The following is a 24,826-nucleotide window of genomic DNA, read 5'->3' on the forward strand; positions in this document are numbered from 1 at the left end:
GTGTGGGGGGGGTGTGTGGTAATGTAAATATGTGAATTCCAAAACCTAATTCAGGCCAAAATATTAAATACCTAGAAATTTTGATAGGTACCTGAATACTTCTATCAGTACACCCCACAAGTATGCTAGTATACTTCTATTTTTCTTTTCACAACTTGCATTCAAAGCTGGACTGATACAAATGCTGGTAAAAAATGTTCTTGAGCAACATATTCCTGAAAGAGTCCTGCTGCCCTTATTTCATGCCTTACTTATATAAGCTGAGTTATGCAAGCATTCTTGTTTGCACCTTTCATTTGGTGTCTGATCATTTCCTTACTGTTGTAGTGCAATTCATTGAGCCAGCTTACACCTCCATATTATGAAGGGACTTCTGACACTCTGGTTGTCTTTTATTACTGCATATTGCCATGGGGTGTGGAAGGTTAGGTAGTGTTTACCATTGACACAGATAACCTGATCTACCATATAGAAATGCTTAACTGGTTCTCAGCCCTTTTTCTATGAGATCAAGTTCTCATTTCAGAAACTGTCAATTGAGTTTGCAGCATTTTCTCCCTTTAATCATGGCTAAAGGTTTGTTTCCCAGGCAAAATCTGAGCAGGGTTTTTTATGACAGTATGAATACCTTAGTAGTTCTTGTGAAGATACTGTGTGTTATACAAAGGTAGTAAGGTGTCTTTCATTTACTACAGTGAAGAATTACTGTATTCTGGTTTGGTTCACAGCAAAAATAAACTAGCAGAATGTTGGCAGAATCTTTTTAGCTGAGACAAGAATGGCTTTTTCATGTGCTGCTTGGTAATAGTGCTTCAAAATCTCTGTCTGCAAGTCATCTGTGATGAAGTCAAGGTGTTTTCACTGGAATCAGCCTTGCTGTCATGGGGTGGCTGCCACCTGAAGTGGCTGTGATGTCCACAGAACTTTCGAATTGATTTTTTTTGTTTGTTTTAAATTGATGAGAAAGCAGATACTCTGTCTCAGTGGTTTCAGTTGAGACCATGGCTTCTCTGGCATGCTGCTAGCTAGATAATTACTATCTTGAGTCTTCCAAGCAGTTACCATTAAATATTTTTATATTCAAAGCTGTTTTGTTATATTTCTCAGGTTATGATCTCAGGTTTCTTGCATGTTGTGACAATGACAAATGCACACACACCTGGGTGTCAGTTGTACTGGTTAGTTCTGTGTTCAGAAAGTGACCAAATGACACAAAATATTTTAAGTATTTGGGCTGGTTAGAAATCTACACTTCTAATTGCAAGATGCTGCTTTGAACAAGATTAATTTTATATTCAGTTTTTCAGTCTGCTGTTTATTTGAAGAGCTTTTCAAAGAGCAGGCAGTTGGACAGAATTACAGTTGGCTGGTGTAGCTGTACTTACCAACTCGTGATTCAAGATAGTACTTAGGAATTCAGACTGCAAAAAGGTAGCTGTTTAGTTTATTAGAGTTGTCTTTATTCAGTGTCATTAGATAATTATTTTTCTTTATTTTCTGAGATCATTTAAAGAGGTCATTGCTGTTTTTCAGGTATTTCTCAAAGAGGTAATAATTACAATGTTGGTCGAGGGCGTGGAATGCAAAAGAAATTGAAGCGCAAAGATCGTGGACGGGGACGAGGGGGCAATAAAGGATCTGATGGCTTTCATGAGGTATGTGGGATTAAAGTTGAATTCCAAATGTAGTTGTTACAAATGACTGGATGCTTTGCTTTAATGGAATAGAATTTAGAAATATGTATCTTTAAACTTTTTTAATTAGAAAATGACTAGAATTTTCCAACACTTGATGTATATAGTATACCTGATAAATACATAATTTTCTTGTTTTTCTTGGAAATATGAGAAACTAGCAGAAAGTGGTTTATGAGCTTTGGTTTTGAATGGTGCATGAACTTCAGTGTTAACTGTATCTGAAATAAGATGTTTTGCTACTACCAGTTCATCTCAGATTTTTTTGGCAAAGCAAATAGACAGCTTTTTCCAGTTTCCATCTGAATCGTGAAAAATTCTCCTTCTCTTTCCATAGCTGTGACTGTGGAAATTAGTATACATGTGAACTTGGTGTTCATTTAGTACTTTTTTGCATAGGAATTCAAGAAAACATAGTGTTCAGTATTGCCACAGTATTTGTAAATTTCTCACTCCGGTCTTCCTTTAAATGAAAAACAATACAAAATTGGTATCAATGGATCAAATCTGTCTGTGGCTGAAAAACATTTAAGCCAAATCATATTTAAGTCTATATACTGCAACTAAAATGTCTGTGGTTCTCCTCCCTCTTGCACTCAAGAATGCACACGGCTGGCTTCTTGGTAGTGTGGTGATGTGTGATTCAACCATGTTAATTTTTCCTCCTGTCCTCCATCTCACCTACCTCTGGGACTCCTGGGTGGTCCTGATCAGATTTTCCTTTCCCGGCCCTGTGTGTGGTAGGGAATAGAGCAGCCATTTGATCTGTTAGGATGATGCCTCCTTTATAGGACTCCTTCCTGCTGCTGTAGAGCGTGCCATCTCCTCCAGCCCCATCTCCCAAGCCGCAGGGAATGATGGAGGTGAGGAGGCAGCTGCAGGCGGGTCCCAGCAGGCTGAAAACAAAATGCTGGGCTCATGGCTACAGTGAAATAATGAATTCTGTGACGCAGATGCTGTGTGGTGTGGAGGGGTAACCGCCAAGAGTCCTGAGCTGCATAACGACATCCCTGGGATTCTCTGGGACATGGTTGGAGTATTTCAACCTTCTTCAGACTGTTGTTTCAAGTGCTTTGTGGTGTGGGACAGTCGTTGATTGGCAGTGATCCGATTTGCAGTGCTCCCAGAGAGACTTGGACCATTGTGTTTATGTGATATTTGTGTTAATCTTGAAGAGGATCAGTTATTAGATTCAAAGCTGCTTTGTCTGAAGCACCTGAGATTTCTCTGGATTTAATGTGTTCGGTGTAGCAAATGAATTTTGATGGATCCAGGAGTAGCATTTCTAGCTCAAAGATTTCTACTTCTCAATGTCAACAAAATCTGGAAATCATTCTTAGTGCTAATGTTTTGTGACATTGCTTAATCTGCCAAGCCAAATGAGATCAGACACTTGGTGTGCTGTTGCTTGTGTGTGCTCTTGATGCAGTGTGATGACTCTAGAGAACCACATCCGTTCTGTTTCAGAAGTTTCCTACGCAGCAGTGAGATACCTGCTCATTTTTGTGAAAAAGGGAAATGGGAAAAGCCCTTTTCCCTCTCTCATCAGATCAGTAGGCAACCACTTAGCAGTGCAAAGAGGACATCTTCTGCTACCTTCTGTTGCAGTGTCACAGACAGCAGTTCACTAAAGGCCATCTACCTGATGATTTTGCTAGCTCTGCCAGGCCCCTCAACACCTGTCACAGACTCTCTAGTTAGAGGAGTTTACTGCAGTTTCTTTAGTTTCTCAAGTGCAGATGCCACATGGCAACTGAATCATAAGAGGGAACAATTACTTGCCTCACCAGGTACATAATCTGACATGTTAGGTCATGATTGAATTGTGCTTCCTCTCTGCTTTGTCTCATGGTACAACCAAACAGGTTATTAAAAGGGAGAAAAAAGAAGGTAGGTAATCCATAGATAACAATCACGAGAAGCACGTAGAGGGAAAAGATTGGCAAAGTATAGCCTTGTGGCTAAGATGGTGGTCCAGAAGCCTGGCTGATTACTCAACTTCTAGCTGTCTGCAGAGGTGCTCTTAATCTGAGGGCAGTTGGCACTGGCTTGGTGGGTGCCAGGAGTCAGCCCGGCTTTCCAGCATTGTCAAATGAAATGTGAGATACTTTGACCATTCAGTGAAATTATTTGTGTCTGTTGTAAGAAGTTTCTGGTTTGATTGTGTTTATAGAAAAGATTCTGTATTAAAGCAGCTAAGAAAAATAATTTGTATTTACCTTTACTTTGAGCTGTGGCATAATAATGTTAAGAACTTAAATCATAGTGTAGTTAATCATATTTCGGGGTAACTAGTGCACCAAGTATGCACTAATATTTTTGCAACTGTGCTTAATAAGTAAGCATCAGTAGGATGTTCATTTTTCTTACAGGATGGCAAACCAGTGAAGAAATGGGTTAATATGAGTCAGGAGTTCATAAATCAGCATACAGTGGAACACAAAGGCAAACAAATTTGTAAATACTTCCTCGAAGGGAGGTGTATTAAGGTAATTATGTACTGTGTCTGTCAGTCTGCTTCTTTGGTGTCAGGAATGGGAGAAGATGCTCTGTTCTTTTTTACTTCAGCTGATGCAAAGAAAACTTGTATGTTAGAACTCAGTGTTTTGATTACTGATGTTTTGTGTGTTTATAGATAAATGCTAGCAGAAGTACCTGTGGAAAAATATCCCCTTCTGTTACACATTTTGAATTATGACACATTCTGTTAAAAATTCCTGTGTTTGCTTATTAGTATATACAGTAAAAAAATCTATAGTATCATAAACTTACAGTGACAATGTATCATATGTATCATACATCAAACTTTACAAGTATAAAATCTGTAAATAGGCAATGATTTCTAAATTTATTAGATTATTTCTCCTTTATGTGCTATTGCTAATGTTGAAACATTGAAGGAATTGCTTAATTATGTGAAGTTATTTCTAAAGTAAAAAGTGGGGTTGTAGTAATAGTTGCCCTACCAAAGTGTCATCTTCCTTCAGCCAGCAAGTGGAAGGCAGCAGAAAGAAGAGAATACTATTCAGAGCAGTCAGCTGTCGAGCAAAAGGCCTAGCAAGACAGTCTCTTATTACATTAAAAAAAATTGCTATTGCTTCATTTTGAAGCTTATGCTGCTGTGGAGTTGAATCCTCTGACGTTAGACTAGTTCAGTCAGTTATAAAACATGCTTACGAAAAAAACAACATGCTTCTCAAATAAGTGAGTTCTTATATTTAGTTTTTCTGTGTATTTAGAGATAGAATATTTTGTACTTCTTTTTCAAATGGTCAAAGTAAGGGTGAAAATTAGTATGTCTTTTTCTCAAACCAGCGGGGGGAGTGGGGTGGGGGTGTAGGAATTGAAAAAAATAAGTTTGTGTTGCCTTTATATGTTATCCTGTGCTCAGTAAGACGAGTATTTGCTGCCACCTTCAGTTTTAAAACAAGTGGCTGAAAGAGCACTTCTTATATTTTTCATGAAAATAAATACAAACAATACGGAAAAAAACCCTCTCAAACAAAGTAATCCTAACATATACCATGATATGGTTGATATGAATTTGATATTATTTGGACTCTGTTTTTCCCACATGGGAGAATCTTATACCTTGCTTGTTGGACTTAAGTTCTCCCACTCACCCTTAAAACAGAATCGGGTTTTCTGATCAAGTGCATAATTGCTTAACTGGAAAATAATTTCAGTAAATTATTTGTTTAAATGCCTTTTTAATGCTAATTGCTAGGTGGACACAGAGAACTGGTACAGTAAGACCAGCTTGTTTTCTGTGACCACTGCATATATTCTTTGTATCCTGATTCAGGAATTAAGAAATTCTCTATGTCCAGGCCCCCATGCACAATTTTTTCTGGATGTGTTTATAACGCAGTTATGTGTTAGTGAAGATAAAAAAGTTTAAGTTCAGCTGAGGAGGATGTATTTCTTTAAATATGATACGGAATTACTCAGCATTTCAGATTGATAATATTTTTTCTTGTTTTCTTTTTATAGGGAGAGCAGTGTAAATTTGATCATGATGCAGAGATTGAAAAGAAGAAAGAAATCTGCAAGTTTTACATACAGGGTTACTGCACCAAAGGAGAGAATTGCATTTATTTGCACAATATCCTTTAAAAAAACCCCACTTGAATTAAATTGAAAGTTTAAATTTGCTCTTAATTTATGTGACTTTTAAGGGTAGCTATTTCTTAAGAGACTATACTAAAGTCTGTGTAGATATACTACAAGAAGATTATTTTTCTGCTCAAATAGGTAAGAGGAGAAAATATGTATTAAATTACTGGTATGGTTTTAACAATTTTTAATGTTTTAAATGATAAAATCCCCTGAAGTTAGATGAATTTTTCCACGTACTTTTAAAACCCTGATCTGTTCTTGTTTGTTGTAAAGGACTTGTGTTTTACTCTGGAATTGAGACCTTAATTTTTTAAATCTCAATTTTTCAATCAAATATAATGTTAAGGCCATAGTAATGTAATTATTAGTAGAATGTTAAATGGAACTAGGAGGTAAGTTGGTTGTTAGCTTTAAAAATTCTTAAGATACTGCTTTGAAAAGATTAAGTACTGGGGAAGAATTGAAGGATAGTTGACAGCTGAATTTCATAAACTTGTCAAACAGTGCAAACTAGAAATCAGCCTTTGTTAGGAATCCTTAATACATTGCTTACATGAATTCCCTTGCAAGTTCTACCATACAGGAGCAAAATGCTATCAAGGAGATAAGTGCAAATTTTCTCATGCTCCCTTGACTGCAGAAACAAAAGAGCTGTTGGATAAGGTAAGTTGTAGACTGTGAACATAAAGTTTGTGGCTAAAACAAGTTGGGGGCGTTGCTGGAAATTGCCGTGAGATTCTCAGGGAGTGTGATGCTAAACATGAATGATGTTAAACTTTCCTGTTGCTCTTTAGCACAGTAAGTCTATGACCAGGTTAAATACCAGGAATTCACCTTGTCATCGATTATGCAGTTATTTTTAGTTATATCAGACTCACTTATTTTCGCAATTCATGTTTCTGCCCAGGAGCTTTCATTTGCATCCCTTTCTGTGGAAATCTTCATGTACTCTGTAACAAGAAGTGTGGCTTTTATGTTGTCTACATTTAGCTGCCTAGGAGTTAGATATAATCTGAATTACTTCTGCGCTCAGGGTGGAGAAAGGAGTAAGATGCTTCCTCTGAATGATTCACAAAATTCTGGGCTTTGTTTTAAGTAGGGTATTTGTGTGTCTCTGCAGTTACTATACAACAGGCCTTAACAGAAAAGTGACCTGAATTTAATGCTAGAATCTAATTATGAATCTCCGACTAAGTCCTTCAACTTCTGTCACTTAAAATTACTGTTTAAAGGAAATGGACTTGTGTGAAATTATCCCTTCCTGACTACAGAAATAGTTTTCTTCCTGGCTGTGAATTGGTATCCTGCAAACCAAGTAATAATATATTTATAATTCGTCCCAGTTTGATGTCAATATATAGTAGTTTTGTAGCAGGTAACTATATTTAAATGGAAAGTGCAAGACTAAGTGAATTGCATACACTGCAGAATTTATGGAATGTTTGTTACATTGCTTTGGTTTAGGTTTTGAATACTGAGGAGGAACCACAAAATGAAGATGAGAAAGAACTGGAGGAACTCAGAAAGCGTGGCATAGTTCCTCTTCCTAAGCCACCACCAGGTGTTGGACTTCTGCCTACTCCACCAGAGCAATATCCGTTTTCTGAGTCTGACATAGAAAATTATCAGGATCCTTCAGGAGATTATAAGAAAATTCCGTCTCTTTTTGAAATAGTTGTGAAGCCTACTGTGGATTTAGCACACAAAATTGGAAAAAAGTAGGTTTCGGGATTTTGTGTAGAACTCTCCTTAAAACATGTCTACATGAATAGTTAAATGATTCTCTTTGTTTCTGTTAGACGTATATACTTCTGAGTGTATTGCTGAGTTAATGATCTGTCAGATATTTACTATTCTATTTACTTATTAATGCTTTCCATAGAAGAGAACTAACTGAGCCTTGATCTTCCAGAAAGTTGTTTCACTGGCTCTTGTTTTGACTCTCTGCCTGCCTTGCCTGTCTCCATTTGCACAATGAGCAAAGTTTATTCTCTTCTGAGGTCTTTAGTTAGCTTTTTCTTGACTGAAGCCAGTGACGCACCTAGTAAAGACTGTTGGCCTTGGGATGTTTAAAACTATTAGTTGCGGCAAACATCCAGTTCTGCATGTGCTAATACTGGAAAAACATTCTACTTTCAGATAAGCTCTGTCATGTGTTATTGAATATCTATAGTTATTTTCTTTGAAAGTCATTTTGCTTAAGAGCGAGGAGGGGGAGGAGATAGCTAATAGGCTGTTGATCTTTGTAGGTGCAAAGTTTGATTCACCAATTTTCTTTTGCCTACAGGCCACCAACCTTCTATAACAGTGCATCACCACCAAGACCACCATTTCAGGGAAATGACCCTCATTCTCAGCATATGTATAATCCAGGTTCAAGTCCAGGGCCAGGACCCGGCATGTCACAAGGACATAATGGGCCACCAATGCACCCAGGTTCTCCAGGACATCATCCATGTGCAGGGCCTCAAGGCCCAGGAATGCCACAGAGTCCTCCTATGCAGGGTGTTCCACCAGGCTTTCTTGGACCACAGAACCAGACTGGTATGCCTATGCAAGGACAGCAAGGTGGTCCACCTCTCACACCCCCAGGTCTCAGTGGATCTTACAATGCTCCAGGAGTTCAAGGACATATGGTGAATATGCCAAGAGAGAATCACTGTTCTCCAGGGCCACAGTACCAGCAGATTCCTGGTGAACGGCAGCCCAATATGAATTACGAGCCTATTCAGAACCCAGCTGATTTTTATGACAATTACTATTCTCATCAAGCTGTACATAACTTCCAGCCAGCTAATAACTCTGGTGGTAAGGACATTTAAAAATTGTTGTTCCTTGACAGGGTGTTTTGCAGCTGTGAGGTATATCATGGCTCCAAAGCTGAGCAGCTGAAAGAATTTGGAATAGAAAACCAAACCTAGAATGTCTTCAGTGTATAGGCTTTTTCAGCTGATGCTTTCCAGTCATGTAATATAAGTCACATTAGTTTTGCCTGATTGTTTTTTATCTGCTGTAAAAGCTTGTATAAGATAGCTGCTAACTGAGTTTCTTTGTACTGCAGATGGAACATGGCATGGAGAATTTACAGATCACCAGGCTCACCTCATGGCTCAAGAGTCCCATCAAAGTGGAAGTGAGTCAGACTGTATGGGAAGCCATATGGGCCATAAATCAGCCATTAATGTACCGGATTTTCTTCCAGCAATGCAGAAAGCCCTTTATGTGAGACTTAGTCAAAAGCATCAAAGAGATGGAGACTCTGTCAGCAGCCAGGGTCAGAGGGCAATGAGCAAAGACGAAGGTAAAGATAATTTTGTTAGAGTTCCAAACATACTTACTGACCATGTATTAGCCTGGAACAAATCTGTTGACTTAGATTTTCATCACATTACCATTCACAGTTACTGTGAATGTGCAAGTACTGACTCAAATAATACTTTCAGCTGAATGTACTTGCTTTTCTTCCCAGTTTGTTCCAGTGTTTTAGTATACAATTAGTTGCTGCATTCCAGTTCCAAGTAGAAAGATCTGTGGATAATTTTTGGATATAGTTTGCATTTTTAGAATGTTGTTGACAACTCATTTACTTCTTAAAATCCCTTATTGAAACAGAAAGGTTATTATTTCTAACTGCTAGTACTGCAAGTGTGTCTTAGATTTTGTTTATTCAGTTGTGCCTCTCAACCTTTTCTGCATATTCCATTTCTCTAGAGGAGTATTTTTTTCTTCTGTGATACCTGAAATTTACAGTGTTCAATCTGAGCATCTCTTCTGTAACCTGGACAATGGAGAGCAGTAAGCCTGCTGATCAGATTGAGCCACACAGAGTACGTTTGTCCCTTGGCCTGCTCCCTGCTGCTCTTTTTTCTGAGGCTGCTAGGTTATGGGACCAGAAATGCATCTTCTGTCTGACCAAAAGGCTGTTATTGTATCAAATGATTTTGAGGATCTTGCCAATATAATTCTGATGAAATGATGAGGGAGATCTGGAGATGCAGCCCTTCAGGCTACATACAAAGCCAGTGACCTAGAGTAAGCTGCTCTGAAGATTTCTCACCAGTGTTTTAGAGTGACTGGTCATCCTGTCCAGAGCGTGTTTGGAAAGCTGTATAGTGGAAAAATGCTCCTGTTATCTGCCTCTGACAGCATGTCCCTCCCTGTGTGGTACAACTAACATTGAGGAAACATGTTACTGTGCATTAGATAGTGGGGATGGTGGTGGGCTTCATCTTTGTTTCTTGTTTTACTGAGCCACGACAACTAGTCTCCTTCAGTGAGGAGGAAAGTTTAGAATGCAGACATGAGTGCACAGCTGTGTTGATAAGGCTTTCCAGTAAATAGCATACGGTAATTGAGAATATATCCTTTAAAATGAAATATTCTTATTTCTTCCCTTCCTGAATCTTGACCTCTCCCGAAAACCTTGGATTTGGATTCCACACATTCCACATTTGTAATTTATTTAAGACTGCTGAAGGTGGCATTTTATTTTTTGTCTACCATCCCTCAATGAAGGTAATTTTCATCGAGATACAGATTTGAAATGTGTTTTTTACTAGCACTAGTAGAAATAATTGTTTGAAAGTAGACTATTTTCCCAGATTAATATTGACAGCGATATATGTAGAGAGAATGCAGCAAAGCTTGGGAGTATGTCAACTAGCCACAATTTTTTTGTTATCAGTTCGTCTTTGAAATTGATTTTTGTCATTTTAGATTACGGTTGTTATAATACAGGCAGTGTATTATATGTATATAATTGTATAATACAGGTAGATTATTTAATACCAGGTCTTTTCAGTTTGATTTTACTGAGAAGTTCCCCTTTCTGTGAGTAAATGTGTTTTATTCCCTGGTGATCACTTGCGTGAATAATTTTTTTTTTTTTTTTAGATGACAATGTCAACTGGTATTCCAGTAGTGAAGAGGAAGAGGGGAGCAGTGTTAAATCAATACTAAAAACCTTAAAGAAACAAAGCGAAAATTTTAGGAATCGGCAACAACATTCCACAGAGCAGCACATGCTTGGTATTCCTACTGATCCAAGGCTGGCAAAAGAAAAAGGCGCAGGGCCCCAAGCTGCTGACCCAAGGCTGCGGGCTTCTCAGAGGTCCAACCCCAGAAAGCCTTCAGAATCCACGTCCTTGGACCCACGGCTTGCACGAGATCCCCGGATGCACAAGGTCAGTGAGGGTGGACACGCCAGCTCGTCCCTTGGGGGAGCAAAGCTAGATTTACACCATGTGCACACTGGGGTTAAAGTCAAGCAGAAAGGGATGGATGATGATGAAGAGGACTCAGAAAGAGAACTGAGAGAACGAGCTTTTCTGATACCGTTGGAACCTTTGCCTGGTGTAACGTTAAGGGATCCCCGATCTCAGCTTAGGCAGTTCAGCCACATTAAAATGGATGTTACCCTGATGAAACCAAACTTTGCTAAGCATATTGTATGGGCACCTGAAGACTTGCTACCAATACCTTTGCCTAAGCCTGACCCCGTCTCTTCAATCAACTTACCTCTTCCGCCACTCATTGCTGACCAGAGACTTAATAAACTGCGGAATTTGAAAAACGATCCCCATCCAAATGCAATGCCAGCTGACCCACGACTAGCTGCAAAGGCAAAAAACAACTTAACGGGCAGGAGTGGCTATTTGGATCCATCTGCAGATTCACATGCCAGTAGCTCAAGCAAATTAGGAGATCCTCGCTTACAAAAAAACGTCGATCCCAGACTCCACAGACTGTCAAGTGCAGATACGCATCATGGAGTCGTGAAGGATTCACACCCTCTGAAGTTTGACCCCCGCCTCGCCAGATCTGCTGCTGGCTCATCGCAGCCCTCAGAAGCTGCGACTGCTAAACATGACCCAGATGCTTTGCCTCCGTACGCGCCCAAGTTATCATCGAGCGGTGTGAGGCTGGGAACTCCAGGCTCAATACTGAGCGGTATTAGTTTGTATGATCCGAGAGATCACAGCTCATCATTGGACACAGCTCCAGCTAGTTCAGGAGAGAATGGAGAGAACCAGAAAAAAAGTATTTTGAAAAATTCTGGTAAAAATGAACCCAGTCTCTCAGAAGATACATCGCTGCAGAAGGCTGCCTCGAATGTGGAAAAAAATACAGAAGGATCAGCAGAAGCCACTTCAGATAAAGCAAATAGCACCAGTAAATCTCAGGCTAAACACTCCAGCGCTGCACCTGCGGTGCATAATCTTCCTATCCAAGCTTTGTCGGGATTAATCAGACCGCAGTACAGCGACCCAAGGCAGGTTAGACAGCCTGGACAGGTAACTCAGACACAGGATAGTGATCCAAATGGGGAATCGGATGACAAGTCATTAAAGGATGTTTTCAAGACTTTCGATCCAACTGCTTCACCATTTTGTTAGCAATTGATTTTAAGTCTTTTTACTGTTGTGAATATTGCAGTTTTCTGCTGTTTTGTAACTGGTTTACCTCTTTGCTTTATTTATTTTTAAATTATAATTATCAACACTTTTCAGCTGCTAATCTCAGAACCACATGCAGTTATACAGTATGCTATAGTGTTTGCAAAGCTGTGGTATTTTCTATATAATACTTTTCCAATTTCAGGGAGACTAATAATTGACATGTAGAAACCCCCCCATGTATTGTGTTAGAGCTGATAAAAGCACTTTCATTGTAAATAAGTCATTAAGAAAGTCCGAAGACCTGTATATGTGTGAGCTGTCTCTTTCATAAACAACATTTAGATATGATTGCCACATTTGTATGATTGTATAGATACAAGCAATATGATGTACATTACTGTGAGAGACACTGTTTGACAAGGATTGTCTGACGCATCAAGCCAAACCTACTAACTGATTTAAGACCTACGTAAAATGATTTAAAAGGAAAATGTTGATCCTCCTTTTCAGAACAGTTGTTGTAAGACATTGACAGTTTTTATTCATGCAGTCAATATTCTTAGTGTAAAAGAGACCTATATCACATATTGAGGATTTAAAATGTCATATCTTTTAAAAGTATTTTATTCTATGCTGTATATAGAAGAAATTGTGAAGTACATAACTAGAAGAAAGTTACTGTTAAAAGTGGATAATACCTAAGTTGTCCAATACAAAAAGATTTTTATTTAATTTTTTCACGTATACACAATTCTGATTAGTGCTATAAGTTACATTGTGGTGTTCATGTATTTCAATGTATTTTTGTATTCAGCTGCTTAATTTGTATTTGCTTTTTTTGTATTGATGTAACTGCAGTACTTGTATTCATGGTGTCTTTATGACATTTTTAACAAAAAAATTAAAAAGGGTACAGTTAAAGTCTGGTAATGACTGTGATGTTGACATGTTGGCAGCTAGTTCAGTGTTGGGGAAAGAGCAAGGGGCGTGTGTGAAGGATAAAGGTGACTAAAACTGGTTTTAGTGTAGTCGGTTGGTAGTGGGTTTTTTTCCCACCTTGTACAGAATCCAAATGAAGTTAGCTTGGTTCCAAGGTCAGACATGATTTGGAGAAAGTTGTCATTGATTCTCTCACTACGATGATCAGCATCGCTATAAGAAATGTCATGCATGTTCTTTAATTTCCGATGTTGCATGCCAAGAGCACAACTGTCCTCAAAGCCTCTCGTTTTGCCTTTTGGGTTGCCTTTTATATAGAGGAAATGTAGTCATATCTAGCTAGCTGCATTTACAATAAAAATTTGCCGTCTGCTCAATTGCCATCTGGTCCCGCCCACTTGGAATGTTTCTTTGCATTAAGCCTCTTACTTGGTGGACCTTCTCCTCTTTGTTTCTGTTTGTTGGCCCAAGCGATGATTGCAACTGGGACAGTATAGTGTTAATTACAACTTTTGAGGTTTTGGTTTCTTGTGCTGGTGAGGCAAACAGGCAAGAATAGAAGTGTCTTGCACTGATGAGCAAAGCTGGGACGAACAGAGGGAAGCTGCTGATTTCTACATGTGCAAAACATGTCAGAGGAGACATCGTGGAAGGCGATAATAGTTTCAATTTGCCTTCCTAATTTCCCAGACCATAAACTGTATTAATGTTATGTTTTGAATCACACTCACTCAAAATAATTGAAAACTAGATAACAGACATGAAACTTGGTTGTTATTTTGGAGTAATCTGTTAGTCCTACCTAATTACTTCTTGTTACTTCATGCAGTGACAAGTTTGGATGTTCAAGAATTTCATCAAAACAACAAGACAGCAGAACTGGACAGCAGGGTACAATAGAAATAATTTGGAAATAGCACATGGATTGGTAGAGGAACAAAGAGGAAAAAGTGACAGCATTGAAGCCAAATTCATGGTTTCACATTTAGATATGGAAAGTACTTACAGGATGTGCAGTTCTAATCTGAGGTTACAACTTGTAGGGTCATGATGATGTCATTACTGAATTGAATTCTGTGGGTTTTCTGAAAGTACGGGGGGAAAAAAGAGTCAAAGGAAAAGCTTTGATACCAAGATCAAAATGATGTGCCTTACAGTTGAGATAACTGAAGGATCCCAAGTGGTTTGCCATCAGTCCAGTTGTGTACCCATTGTGGAGTTGCAGGGTGTGTTTTGGTGGAGGGACGCGGTGTGCTGGCTTCTAGCTTTGGAGATCCACTGCCATCTCAGTATCTTTAATACAACACAGATGTTGATTTTGGAAAAGAAAGCGTAAGGATATGTAATTTGAAAGGGGACAGGTAGTCCTTGCAGCCTGTTGTCTCCGTGTGTAATGGCCTCCTTCCTCCTTCCCAGATCCAGCTGTCCCCAGCTGGCAGATCCCTGTGGGCCACCCCAGCAACGGCGCAAGATATCTGCCAGCTGCCGCTCAGCTTCTCTGTCTGCCTGTGCTTGCTGGTTTATTCGTTGCAGATTTCTTCCTGGAGTTTCCTGTGTGGATTGATTGTCTTTCGCAGGGAAGGCTTGTTCCCAACTCTTCTACAAGTGCAGCATGGTGCCATGGAGCAGGACTTCCCTTGGACACTTGCAGCTCATGCCCCTGAGCCTGCAAAGCAGGGGTGTGGAGAGCAGTAACAGAGGCAGCCAGTGGCATTGGTCTTGGATACTCTGGAAGCCTCCAGCTATGAGGTGGTTGATCATCAGCATTGAATGTTCTACTCTGGGTAAAAGCGAGTCCTGGGGCTGAGAGGGATTTTGGGAGAAAAGTCTCATTGCTTTGCAGGATCTGGTGAGTCAGGGCAGCAGGTGAGAAAATGCTTCCCACTCCTGCTAGCCCTGGAGATGTGCAAGGGTAAAATGTTCATGTCTGATCTTTTCTGGTCTCTGTGCTTCAGAAGGACCGAGCGTTGCTAGATCACCACCTGGTGTTTGCTGCCCTGTGATAAAAAGGGAGATTTCTAGCCTCCCTGGGTAGCCTGTTTTAATAGTTTTCTACCATGATGAAAAGACTCTAACATGAATCTTTGCATGAATATTGCAAAATAAATTTATTATTGCAAAGTAGAGAATACTTAATTACATCCTGTTTTGTATTTCATAAGTCAGTCTTCCTTCTTCAGTTCTTTCCTCCAGCTTTTGTAGAGCCTTTTTCATGTTGCCCTCTGAATTGGTATTTTGCATATGAGCTCCACCTTGTGCACTGGCTCTTCTGCAGGATTAGGTATCTGGCTGCCCTTCCTGTGCAGCGTTTAGGAATGCTACCTCTAGAAGAAAAGGTGATGGTTGCTAAAAAGTTTGATAGTGCGCTAAAGATCAGGGCCTGAGAAAGGCCAACCAGCTCTGAGGCTTTTCTGTGCAGAAGAGCAATTCAGTCACAGAAACCCCTGCTCCTTCCCTCCAGCCAGATTTGCTGGTGCTGCTACAAATGCTTCCCTACATCCTCCTGTTCACATCTGAGGTGCTGAAGAACACAGAACAGGCAGTTACTGAAAGTTTTGTAATGAAGGTACCTCATCACATTGTGTCTTCCCAATATCAATGTTTGCCAGAGGAAAAAAAAGCCTGACTGACCACCTAAGAACCAGAGCTGGCTCACAGCTGGACAAGGGCATGCAGTATGTGAATATAAAGAATTGCAGCTCCACTTGGTGGCCTCTGATTCAAGAGCAATGGCTTCAGAATGACTCATGTGCCAGGTAACAAAGATCAGTGAATTATATTTTACTGAACAGGACACCTTCTGTTTTCCCTTTCACAGGATCTTAAAGCTTTTTCCCCAACTCCTATGTCGTCTGTGACTTGGTGTCACATCTTCATACTCGACTTCAAACACCACCTGGAAGAGAGGCCTCTTAAGAAATACACTAGCTTGTGCCATCACTTTTTTGCCAACTGAAAAAAGAAGAATAGAAAAGAGTGTCTCTGCAGGGTGGAATTTGCCACAGCAGGAGCAGCCAGCACACAAAAGCCTTTTCAGGCCTTGCACTCTCAGTCCTTCTGCAAGAGCAGCTCTAGGAGAAGAGATGTGAGCCAGGAGGACTGCAGCACAGGCCATACTTTTTCTGGTGAGACCAGTTAGCAATCTGATTCCCTTCCAGCAGAAGCCCTTTCCTATTTTTACAGGTCACTGTCCATAATTGTATGTCCTTTAATAGGTTTTGGATGCTTGGGGGTAATTCTTGGTCTGAGGTGACTGTTCCTGCACAGTAGCCATCAGGGTGGGTTCAGCCCTTGTCTGAGTCTTGCGAAGGCCTAATTCATCCCTGTCTGAGTTTAAAGATGCCTTGGCTCTATGCCACAACAGGTTTTTTCTCCACTGCATGCAGAAGGCAGCTACTTCTTCTTCTTCTGAGTCAGGCGGGGGCTGTTGCAAACCCTATTAGACAAAATGTTTGCATGCTTTAACATATTGTTGTACATGGACTTGTTTAAAATATGTTTAAATGATATGAAAGTCTGAACGTGTGTGTGACCAGTGTGACATCTCTACCAATTAATGCTTTTAAAATTGTTTAAATGCTTAAAAGTGCTTAAAAAAACTGCTTACAGAGAGATAAAAGGAATGCAGTATAGTTAGTTTATTGATAAGCAGGGAAATTTCCAAAGGGAAGAAGCCAGGTCATAAAAGACTTGGTAGTCTAGACTATCAAGATAAAAGAATGGCTAGTTACTTCAGGCTGACATTGGCAAAGTAAAAAATGGACATATATAGTATGTTTTTAACAGTATGGGCAAGTAACCACAGGAGGAACTTTTTCACCCTTGTGGCTGATTGTTCATCCAATAGGATTCTAGTAAAAACTGTGTCTCTCTCAAAAAGACATGCTGAAGCTCAGCAAAAGTTGTGGGGCTACATAGGACGCTAGGGCACACAATGAAAAAACGCATCAGTGGAGAGTCTGGTTCTATTTGCACTTGTTTTCTGGGTGCTTTCAGATAAAGCCTGCTCTCAAACTATTTACAGTTGGATCAGTCAGCCATCATTGGCAGCTGCAGGGGAAGCTCTTGGGAGTTTTGATCAAAGCTCATTTTGAGACAACAGAAAGGCTAGGACTGACACAGACTATTGCCAAATAAATACTCCAACAAGATGCTGCTGCTCATCTATCCAGAAATGAAATGGGAAATGGGCCAGCTAAAGATGTCATCAGAGTTGGTAGCAGTGACAGAGCAGATTCAGTGCCTGGAAAGATGTGTAGTGGGCTTTGGAAACAAGACAGAAAGGCATAAAATAAAACCATCACAGTAAGAATGTTTACCCCCAGCTGGCATCAACAGAGGTCCCATGGCAGCCAGCTCCCACCTCCCATAACTCGGCTGGGCTGTAGGAGCTCCCCACAGCGTGGACTCACCTTGCAAAACCTGATGCCATCGGTGTTAACTTACTTTGATACACGCTGCTTCGGCTGCCTTCAGAACATGCAAAACTGCTTGAATTAGGTTCTGTATGTTGCTCACGAGCAGCTCAGAAGAGGACTTGCTCTCTGCAGTGACTGCTTTTACCCTTAGAAGACATTTTAAAGGATTTTACTGGAAGATCACCAGACACTGTGCCTCCCCTGTGGGGCTAGAACTCTGTCAGTTACTCCAAACCCAGAAGATTGTTCCCAGAGCAGGTTTCCATAGAGGCAGGCAAAGCAGGGGAGGAAACAGCAACAAGAAGAGAAGAGGAAGCCCACTGAACTGTAACTGAACTCTTAAGGGCTATGCCCAGACCCAGCAAGGACCTCTGGAGACCACCATGCACATCTCTGAGAAGGGGGCCAGTAGCCTTCTTGACCCTGGCAACTCACCTGGTGATGATGCTGAGCTGGCTGCTGATGGTGCGGGTCTGCTCTGTGGCACACAGCAGCTCTGCAGAGCATCTCTTGTCAAGGCAATGCTTTGCAATGATGTGGCCAAATTTAACAAACACCTGCCCATCAGAAGCAATTTGCCTTGCACAGGTGACAAGCTGGTCCTTGCTCTAAAACAAAATAAAAATTAATGTGTTTGGGGGAAAAGACAGAAAAATACCACTTTCCCTGCAAGACAGAGGAGTGTCCAGGAAGCTCAGATATGTTCTGAAACAAGGACAGGGCTGGATGCCAAGTTTGCATCTAATCAGGAGGAAGAAATTTCTAGTGCTTTGCATAAATATAGCTGGTGCCACACTTACAAGAGCAGGGTAATGCTGGGGTTTCAGCAGGCACTGGGCAGCCCTGTCACTGGCTTTGACCGTGCTCTGGAGGAAAAGATGAGCTGGGGTGGAGGGGGTGAAACACTCCATACCATGATGGGGCCCTTCTTCCCCAGGAACTGGGTCATGTGAAGCATCATCGTTGCCATGTCCTTGGTGACCTGGGACATCTTGCTGGGGCCACCCTGCCATGTGTCACTGTCTTGTCTCTCATGCATTGCAGGGCTGCTGGTAAGGGAGATGCTGGGAGGACTGTTCTGGTGCTGTTGAGACAAGAACTGAACAGACGGGAAGTCTGGAGCATGCAGGTGCACTGATGCTGAGAAGTCTCTGCCTGTGTGTCTCTGGAGCAGTTTTTAGCAAGTAAAAGAGACGGGTGAGCTGCCCACCACCTTGCTGGCTCAGCTCTGCCTTCCCAACCATCCCTTCTCTCCTCTGCCTTCACCCACAGTGGGACTATCAAATCCAAATGCTTTGTGCCATCATCTCCTGCAGCTATCTCTAAATGGGTGGTAGCTGTTATGTGAGCTGACTCTTCTGAGTGATCTGGATTGTGTTGCTGCAGCCTTTGCCAGCTCCTGGCAACCAACTGCAGTTGTTCTGGGAGCGGAGTTGCTGATATGCCCCAATGGTACTTGTGGGGAGGTGAGGAGCTGAACAGAGACAGGTAGTGTTTCAGGGGAGGGAGAGCAGTACAGTCCCCTGCTCCTAAGAAACAGCATTTTGGAGGTGGGTTTATTTATGCAAGAGCACCTGTCAGATCAGATATCCAGAACTCAGCTGCACAGGGCAGGCAGCAACCTGATCTAACTTTGAAGGTGGCCATGGGGTTGGACTACTGACCTCCAGAGGTCCCTGCCAACATCCCGTATCTTAATGCTCCATGGTGTGAGTAATAGGACTGACTGACAGCCCTGACCATCACCCTGCAGTAGGTGTTGATGGAGGGAAAAAAGCTACTGTACCATTTCACGTGCCTTCCTGGCAGCTCCACAACCTCGTCTGCTCCTGCTCGGGCAAGTTTCTGCTGACTTGCTGTGGCTCAGAGCATCAGGCTCTGGGGCTGTGAAGAGCTTGGCTGTGCTGGGCAAGTGCTGGTCCCCTGCATTCCGCAAGCGTTGCGTTATGAGCTGCAGAATGTGTCCGCTGACTCCCGGGGCAGCCCGAAGCTGTGTGATGAGGTAGTGTGCCATTGCTGACCAGCACCAGACAATGCTGTCTAGGTGCAGAAGCCCTTCGTCCCCACGGCTCTCGAAGAGCTGGCTGGCACTGCCCACTGCGTCAGACGTGAGGACCAGGAGGTGCTCTGCAACAGAGAGCAGGTTTGCCTGCGATTGCAGTTGAGTGCTGGCCTCCAGCGTGTCTTGGAGGGTGGTTTTGACCCACTGAACGTTAGCCATTAGCTGACTTGCCTTCTCTTCAAAGGCCTGTTTGCTCCTCTCCCTGTCCTCTTGAGAGAAGGGGGACAGGGCTGGTCCGGCGACATCTCGGATGACCTGCAGGTGTTCAGTATTGACCTTCTCCAGGTGGAGCAATAATGCCTTGGCTCTGAGGGCCAAGTCTCTCTGCAGGAGCTCAAAGCGAATGTACAAGCTGTCAGTAGGCAGTGGAGACACTGAGAGGGTATTGCAAGCATCCAGCAGCGCTTCCATTAGCACCTTTATCTCCTCCCTGAGTGCTAGGATTTCACTGCGACCACAGTCTTCGGGGCAGGACAGGTAAGAGAGCCAGGCAGCTTCCTGCAGCCTCAGAGAGTTCTCAGACACAGCAGTCAAGAGGCTCTGTGAGCAAAGCTTGTTCTTCACAGCACTCCTCAGCTCCCTCAGGAAGAAGACGTCCCTGCCTATGAACTGATCCACAGCGCCCAGCAGAACGTGCATGCTGATGGCCCACTGGACACAGTGCAGCTCCAGGCTGGCCTTTCCCACCCTGCAGGAGCCGTTGAAGGACACTGCTTTCTCAAGTAACACTTTGGTGTTCATCTGAGCACGTGAAAACTTGGCTTGGACCTGTAGAAAGCTCTCCCAGATATCGAGGGAAATGAGATTTCCCTCACTACAGGCAATGCTTGCAATGTCTCCTGCTAACTGAACTGCTCCTGCTAAACTCATCATGGTCTCATCCAAAGCCTGTTTGCCTCTCAGAAAGTCAGCCGACAAGATAAAGCCAAATACTTGCTGAGAGAGACTATACCAAGAGCCTGCCACGGCTGCCAGGCAGTCTTTGGTCTCACAGATCCTGTCTGAGAGTGTGAATGCCATTTGGAGAAGTCTGCTTGGACAACAAAGCTGCCTTGGGGCTGTTTCCCTGGCCAGGCTAATAACACATGATGTCAGTAATACAATCCCCTGGTACTGCCCCAGTGTCTCCTTCTGGGGAGACTCAGCGATGGGCAGTGCTTCCTTTGCAGCGTCGATACAGCCATTGGAGAGTTCAAGCAAGGCAGAGCAAGCAGTGTTGACAGCGTCCATATCGTAAGCTCTTGTTGCTGCTAGAAGAGCTGTAATGACAGGGTGTGTATCTCCTTTCCTTGGAACAACATCTGGGTGAGAGTTACCTGCTCGTGGAGTTGGACATCTTAAGATGTCTTCTTGTGATGCAGCCTCCTCTGTAAGGGTTTTTAGCCCAGCATGTGATGGGCTGAGTTCAAGCCGCTTTGCACCAGCAGTGCTTCGCACTTGTTCCCGCAGAGGGCTGAGGATATCTGGGTGGTTGGACCCATCCAGCCCGTTTTGGACATGCTGAGCAATATTCATCAGGCAGCTCACTGCCTTTGAAAAGATGTCCCTAGTTAGGAGGCAGGAGAGTCTCTCTGGGCAAAGGGCTGTGACTGCTTTCAACTCAGGGATAGAGTTGGCCAGTTGCTCAACCCAAACCAGCAAGCCGTTCCTGAAAATGGGGTCTGTGGCTCTGTCCACATACCTGGTGGTAGCTTCAACCACCCACTGAGCCCAACTGGTGAGGTGAACTGCATGCCAAGAGAACTTCCCAGGGTCCTGACTTTCCAGGGCCTTTTCACACCATTCCCTGTGCTTGGCCATTTCCTGGATGGACACCTTAAGGAAATCACACATGCTGACCGTCTTCTCAAAACACCACAAGAGGCTTTCTGTTGTCCCAGCCCATGCATGGTACAAGGACTGCAGCTTCTCAGCAGCACTCATCTGAGCTGTATTTCCACTCATTTCTGTGAGCAGTGGCGGGAGACTGGCAAGGAGTCTCTTCAAATACTCCACCCGCTCTCTCATTTCTCTAGTGGTTTGGATTTTGGTGCACCTGGCCAGAACAAAGTCTGTTGCTCTGAGCATCTGCTGGGTGTGTGTGAAGAAGGTGGCAGTGAGGGGCTGAAGCTTCTTTAAAAATACTCCTTGTCCTGCTGGAAAACACCCTGTACCAGCAAGGCTAAGGGCATCTTCAACTAACTTCCTCAGGGGTAAATTGCCCTCAAAGAAGGTGTCAAGGATTTGGCACAGAGTAGCTGTGAGCACTGCCTGGTCGAGAGTCTCCACCTCCTTTCTCATGTGGTGACACTCCTCCTCCAGGCTGCCTTCTCCCCAGCTTTGCCCTGGCCATCCCTCCTGCTGGCTTACGTGGCTGCAGATGCTCTTCCTCAGCCGTAGCAAAACCCAGCAATGTTTTACCAGGTCCAGCTTCAGATCTGGCCTAGACGAGTCTGCTAGAAGCATGCAGTAAAAAATGACCGCTTCCACGTGAGCACTGAACTCACTCTTAGAGAGGTGTACTGGGTCTGGGCAGGAGAGGAGAGCCAGCAGCCTGCTCATGTGCTGGGAGAAGGTCCCGCTTCTCTCCCATGGCTCCTTGCTGCCCGTATTGTTAATGAGCAGGGAAATGAGCTCTTTGATCGTCCTCTCCGTCAGCTGGAAAGCATAGTCTTTGGAGAGGTTGTATTGCTTATCCCTGGAGTGTTTAAGATTGCTGTGCTTGGCTGCATGGAGCGAAGGAATGCACTTCTGAAGGAGCTGCAAAGTTTGGGCCAAGCTCTTCTGTCGAGGACAATCTCCAAGTTCCTCGAGGCGCTTTGCTGTCAGATTGCTCAGCAGAAGCAAGGCCTTGGAAAAGGCCCGGAAAGCAGCCAGCAGTCCTGGCATGTCCCCTGCATCCCGCAGCACGCTCAGGCAGTCCAAAAGCCAGCTGGCAGCCTGAATGATCCTCCTCACCCCAGCAGTATCTTCGATCTGAAGGATCTAACCAGAAAAAAAGGGCAGAAAAAGTGGTCAGAGTGGCTAAGGCTCAAGAGTCCTTGTTCACTATTTCATCCCTTGTGCAGCCAGGATGACACCACAGCCCTTGCAGGGAAAAGGTGTGTTTTGCTCAGCAGACCTGCCCTAGTGAGCACGTGGTGAAGAAACAACCATTTCTCTAGTTTGAGCCTCCCCCAAGCCCCAGCCCCTGTGCTGGTGGAGGGCAGCTCTTGTCCCTCCTACAGCTGCACCCTTACCCACCTCTGCCTTGCCCCCCCTGCTCGCTCCAGCACTATCCCCCTCTGCTGTTACCTTCACTGTGTCTGTTAAGACCCTCTTTGCTGATGCAGCCAGCTCTTCCCTGCAGCCAGGGTTCTCCGGCTGTACCTGAAGTTTGCAGGCTGCCAGCAGCACACACCTCCCTGCCAGCACGAGGGACTCGGCCGCAGGATGCATCTCCTCCTTGAACTCCTCATCGCTGGATTCCTCAGCCAACCTGGAACAGAAGCCACGGGGCTCAGCTCTTTGCCATCCCGTGAATACCAGCCTCGGCAGGTAGCAGCAAGGATGCTGCCCTGGTCTCAGGCTTTATCACAATTAGCCACTTTAACTGGGCTTGAATTGATTTTTAGCTGTATTTGCAAATTGTTTTCAGAACCATTTGCAGTGGCTGCAACACATTTTAAGACAGGGTGTCTACAATCTACCAGGTCCTAGCTGTGACAGCTGGCCCTGTGGCCAGCACCTAATCTGTGGAGCTGGGCTCCAGTTTTACTGAAGCATTCAGTAAATTTACTGAAGCATTCGGTCAGTTGTCTGATTGTTACTTTAAGATGTGTTAAGCTTAAAAATTGCTTGTTGAGGTTTTGCTTACGTAGCCATGTCCCTTCCAAGCGCATATCCCTACTTTGTCCCATCTCTCCTTTTCCCTTCCTAATCCTGTTCCTCATCCCGTCCTCCTCCTTTTCCCACCTCTGCAGTGGGGTGCAGACAGGGAGCAGCAGGCAGGAGAGGTAGGCTCCCCGTCAGTTTCTTTGCCATCCCCTCTTCCTCCTTCCCAGCCCCCAAATCTGCCTGGGAGACACCCGGCAAACTTACCTTCTTGCAACAGAAGCAAGTTCTTCAGTGGCTTTGGCTAATTTTTCTGCATTCTCCCCTAAATTGGGAAAGGTCTGACAAATCCCATTTTCCCATTCCAGGGCGAGGATTAGATGGCAGAGCTGCACAGCCATCGGGCAGAGGATCCTTCTAATAGCTTGGTTTTCTGTTAGGAACCCAAGGTCATAAAGATAAAAAGGCTCCATTGTGTCCTGTCTGGAAAAGGGAAAAAAACCCTGGGATTATTTGGGATCTTTGTAACCGTTGCCAGTTTTACCAGTGACCTTGGATTTGCATGGCAGCTTCTGGCTGTAAATCCCACAAGGAGCTTGGAAATGCTACAGGGTTTAGTTTCTCCCAACAAGGGTTTAGTTTCTCTGCAACGAGGTCAGCAACCTGCATTTCCCCCAGCTTTCCTGCTGTGGACTCCCGGCCCTGTAGTCCTGCACACGAAGCATCCTCTGGTTTTTCTCAGCTTCAAGGCACAGCCGTGTCTCCAGGATGTCCATCCGCTGCTCCTGAGTTTACATCTAACAGATCCCATTGTTATCCGAGCCAGCGACAGCAGCGCCGGTGTTTCCTTACCCGGGCGCAGACAGTCCTGGGGTTGGGGTCCTGGGCTGTTCCTGGCGTGGCGATGGTGACAGTGATGTTACCTCCTAGCACCCCGCTGTCAGCGGGGGGACGTGGGGGTGCCCATGCCAGGGTCTGTGGCCTGTGCACATGCAAACAGCTCCTAGGCAGGGATATGAACCCACAGCGGGTGGCGGGGAGGGTATTAATTACACCTTGATTACAATATCTAGGTTCCTGTTGTGGACGGGGTGGAAGGCAAGCGCCTGCTGGCAGTCTGTGTGGGGCAGGGTGTTTTAGGGGCTGACGGCTGGCACCCCCGTGGGCCTCTCCCTTGCTCTTTCGAGGCCAAGGACATTTCCAGGGGGGCTGGGGGCTGCCTTAGGCCTGGGGACGCCTCCCCTCCCAGGGATTTCTGTAGGTCCGCAGGGCGCTTGAGGGCCCTGGACGAGGAGGTGTCCGTGTGGGAGGCCACGGGGGGGGTCCCCCCTTGCCAGGATGCGCCACCCCTTGCCTGGATGCGCCAGTGTCGCCGTGGAGACGGTGGCGGCCGGACGGGAGCGG

General features: G+C 43.8%; 2 protein-coding genes across 4 annotated transcripts in view; one reads left to right on the top strand and one right to left on the bottom strand.

Moving 5' to 3' along the window:
- The window catches only part of ZC3H6 (zinc finger CCCH-type containing 6), an 18,437-nt gene extending 3,730 nt beyond the window's left edge, over nucleotides 1-14,707 (top strand). The window contains exons 5-12 of the mRNA XM_026844666.1: nucleotides 1,534-1,655; nucleotides 4,067-4,183; nucleotides 5,688-5,799; nucleotides 6,367-6,476; nucleotides 7,278-7,531; nucleotides 8,101-8,621; nucleotides 8,875-9,114; nucleotides 10,707-14,707. Of these exons, the coding sequence (XP_026700467.1) occupies nucleotides 1,534-1,655; nucleotides 4,067-4,183; nucleotides 5,688-5,799; nucleotides 6,367-6,476; nucleotides 7,278-7,531; nucleotides 8,101-8,621; nucleotides 8,875-9,114; nucleotides 10,707-12,208 (2,978 nt within the window). The 3' untranslated portion in view covers nucleotides 12,209-14,707. The remainder of the gene's footprint in view (nucleotides 1-1,533; nucleotides 1,656-4,066; nucleotides 4,184-5,687; nucleotides 5,800-6,366; nucleotides 6,477-7,277; nucleotides 7,532-8,100; nucleotides 8,622-8,874; nucleotides 9,115-10,706) is intronic.
- On the bottom strand, nucleotides 14,704-24,637 carry LOC113478098. Of its 3 annotated transcripts, none has more exons than XM_026844933.1 (8): nucleotides 24,275-24,637; nucleotides 23,690-23,905; nucleotides 22,904-23,087; nucleotides 19,355-22,594; nucleotides 18,482-18,652; nucleotides 18,004-18,176; nucleotides 17,597-17,714; nucleotides 14,704-16,586 (listed from the first exon to the last, which is right to left on the bottom strand). In XM_026844933.1, the coding sequence occupies exons 2-8, from the start codon at nucleotides 23,893-23,895 to the stop codon at nucleotides 16,359-16,361; spliced, it is 4,320 nt and encodes a 1,439-aa protein (XP_026700734.1). In that variant the 5' UTR covers nucleotides 23,896-23,905; nucleotides 24,275-24,637; the 3' UTR covers nucleotides 14,704-16,358. The 3 variants fall into 3 exon arrangements, with proteins under 3 accessions (XP_026700734.1, XP_026700732.1, XP_026700733.1); XM_026844931.1 differs by having other exon boundaries at nucleotides 18,482-18,667; XM_026844932.1 differs by having other exon boundaries at nucleotides 18,482-18,667; nucleotides 23,690-24,637.
- Nucleotides 24,638-24,826: the final 189 nt, after the last annotated feature.

This window comes from Athene cunicularia, assembly GCF_003259725.1.
Source record: "Athene cunicularia isolate RWA chromosome 3 unlocalized genomic scaffold, athCun1 chr3_part1, whole genome shotgun sequence".
NCBI classification, from domain to species: Eukaryota; Metazoa; Chordata; class Aves; order Strigiformes; family Strigidae; genus Athene; species Athene cunicularia.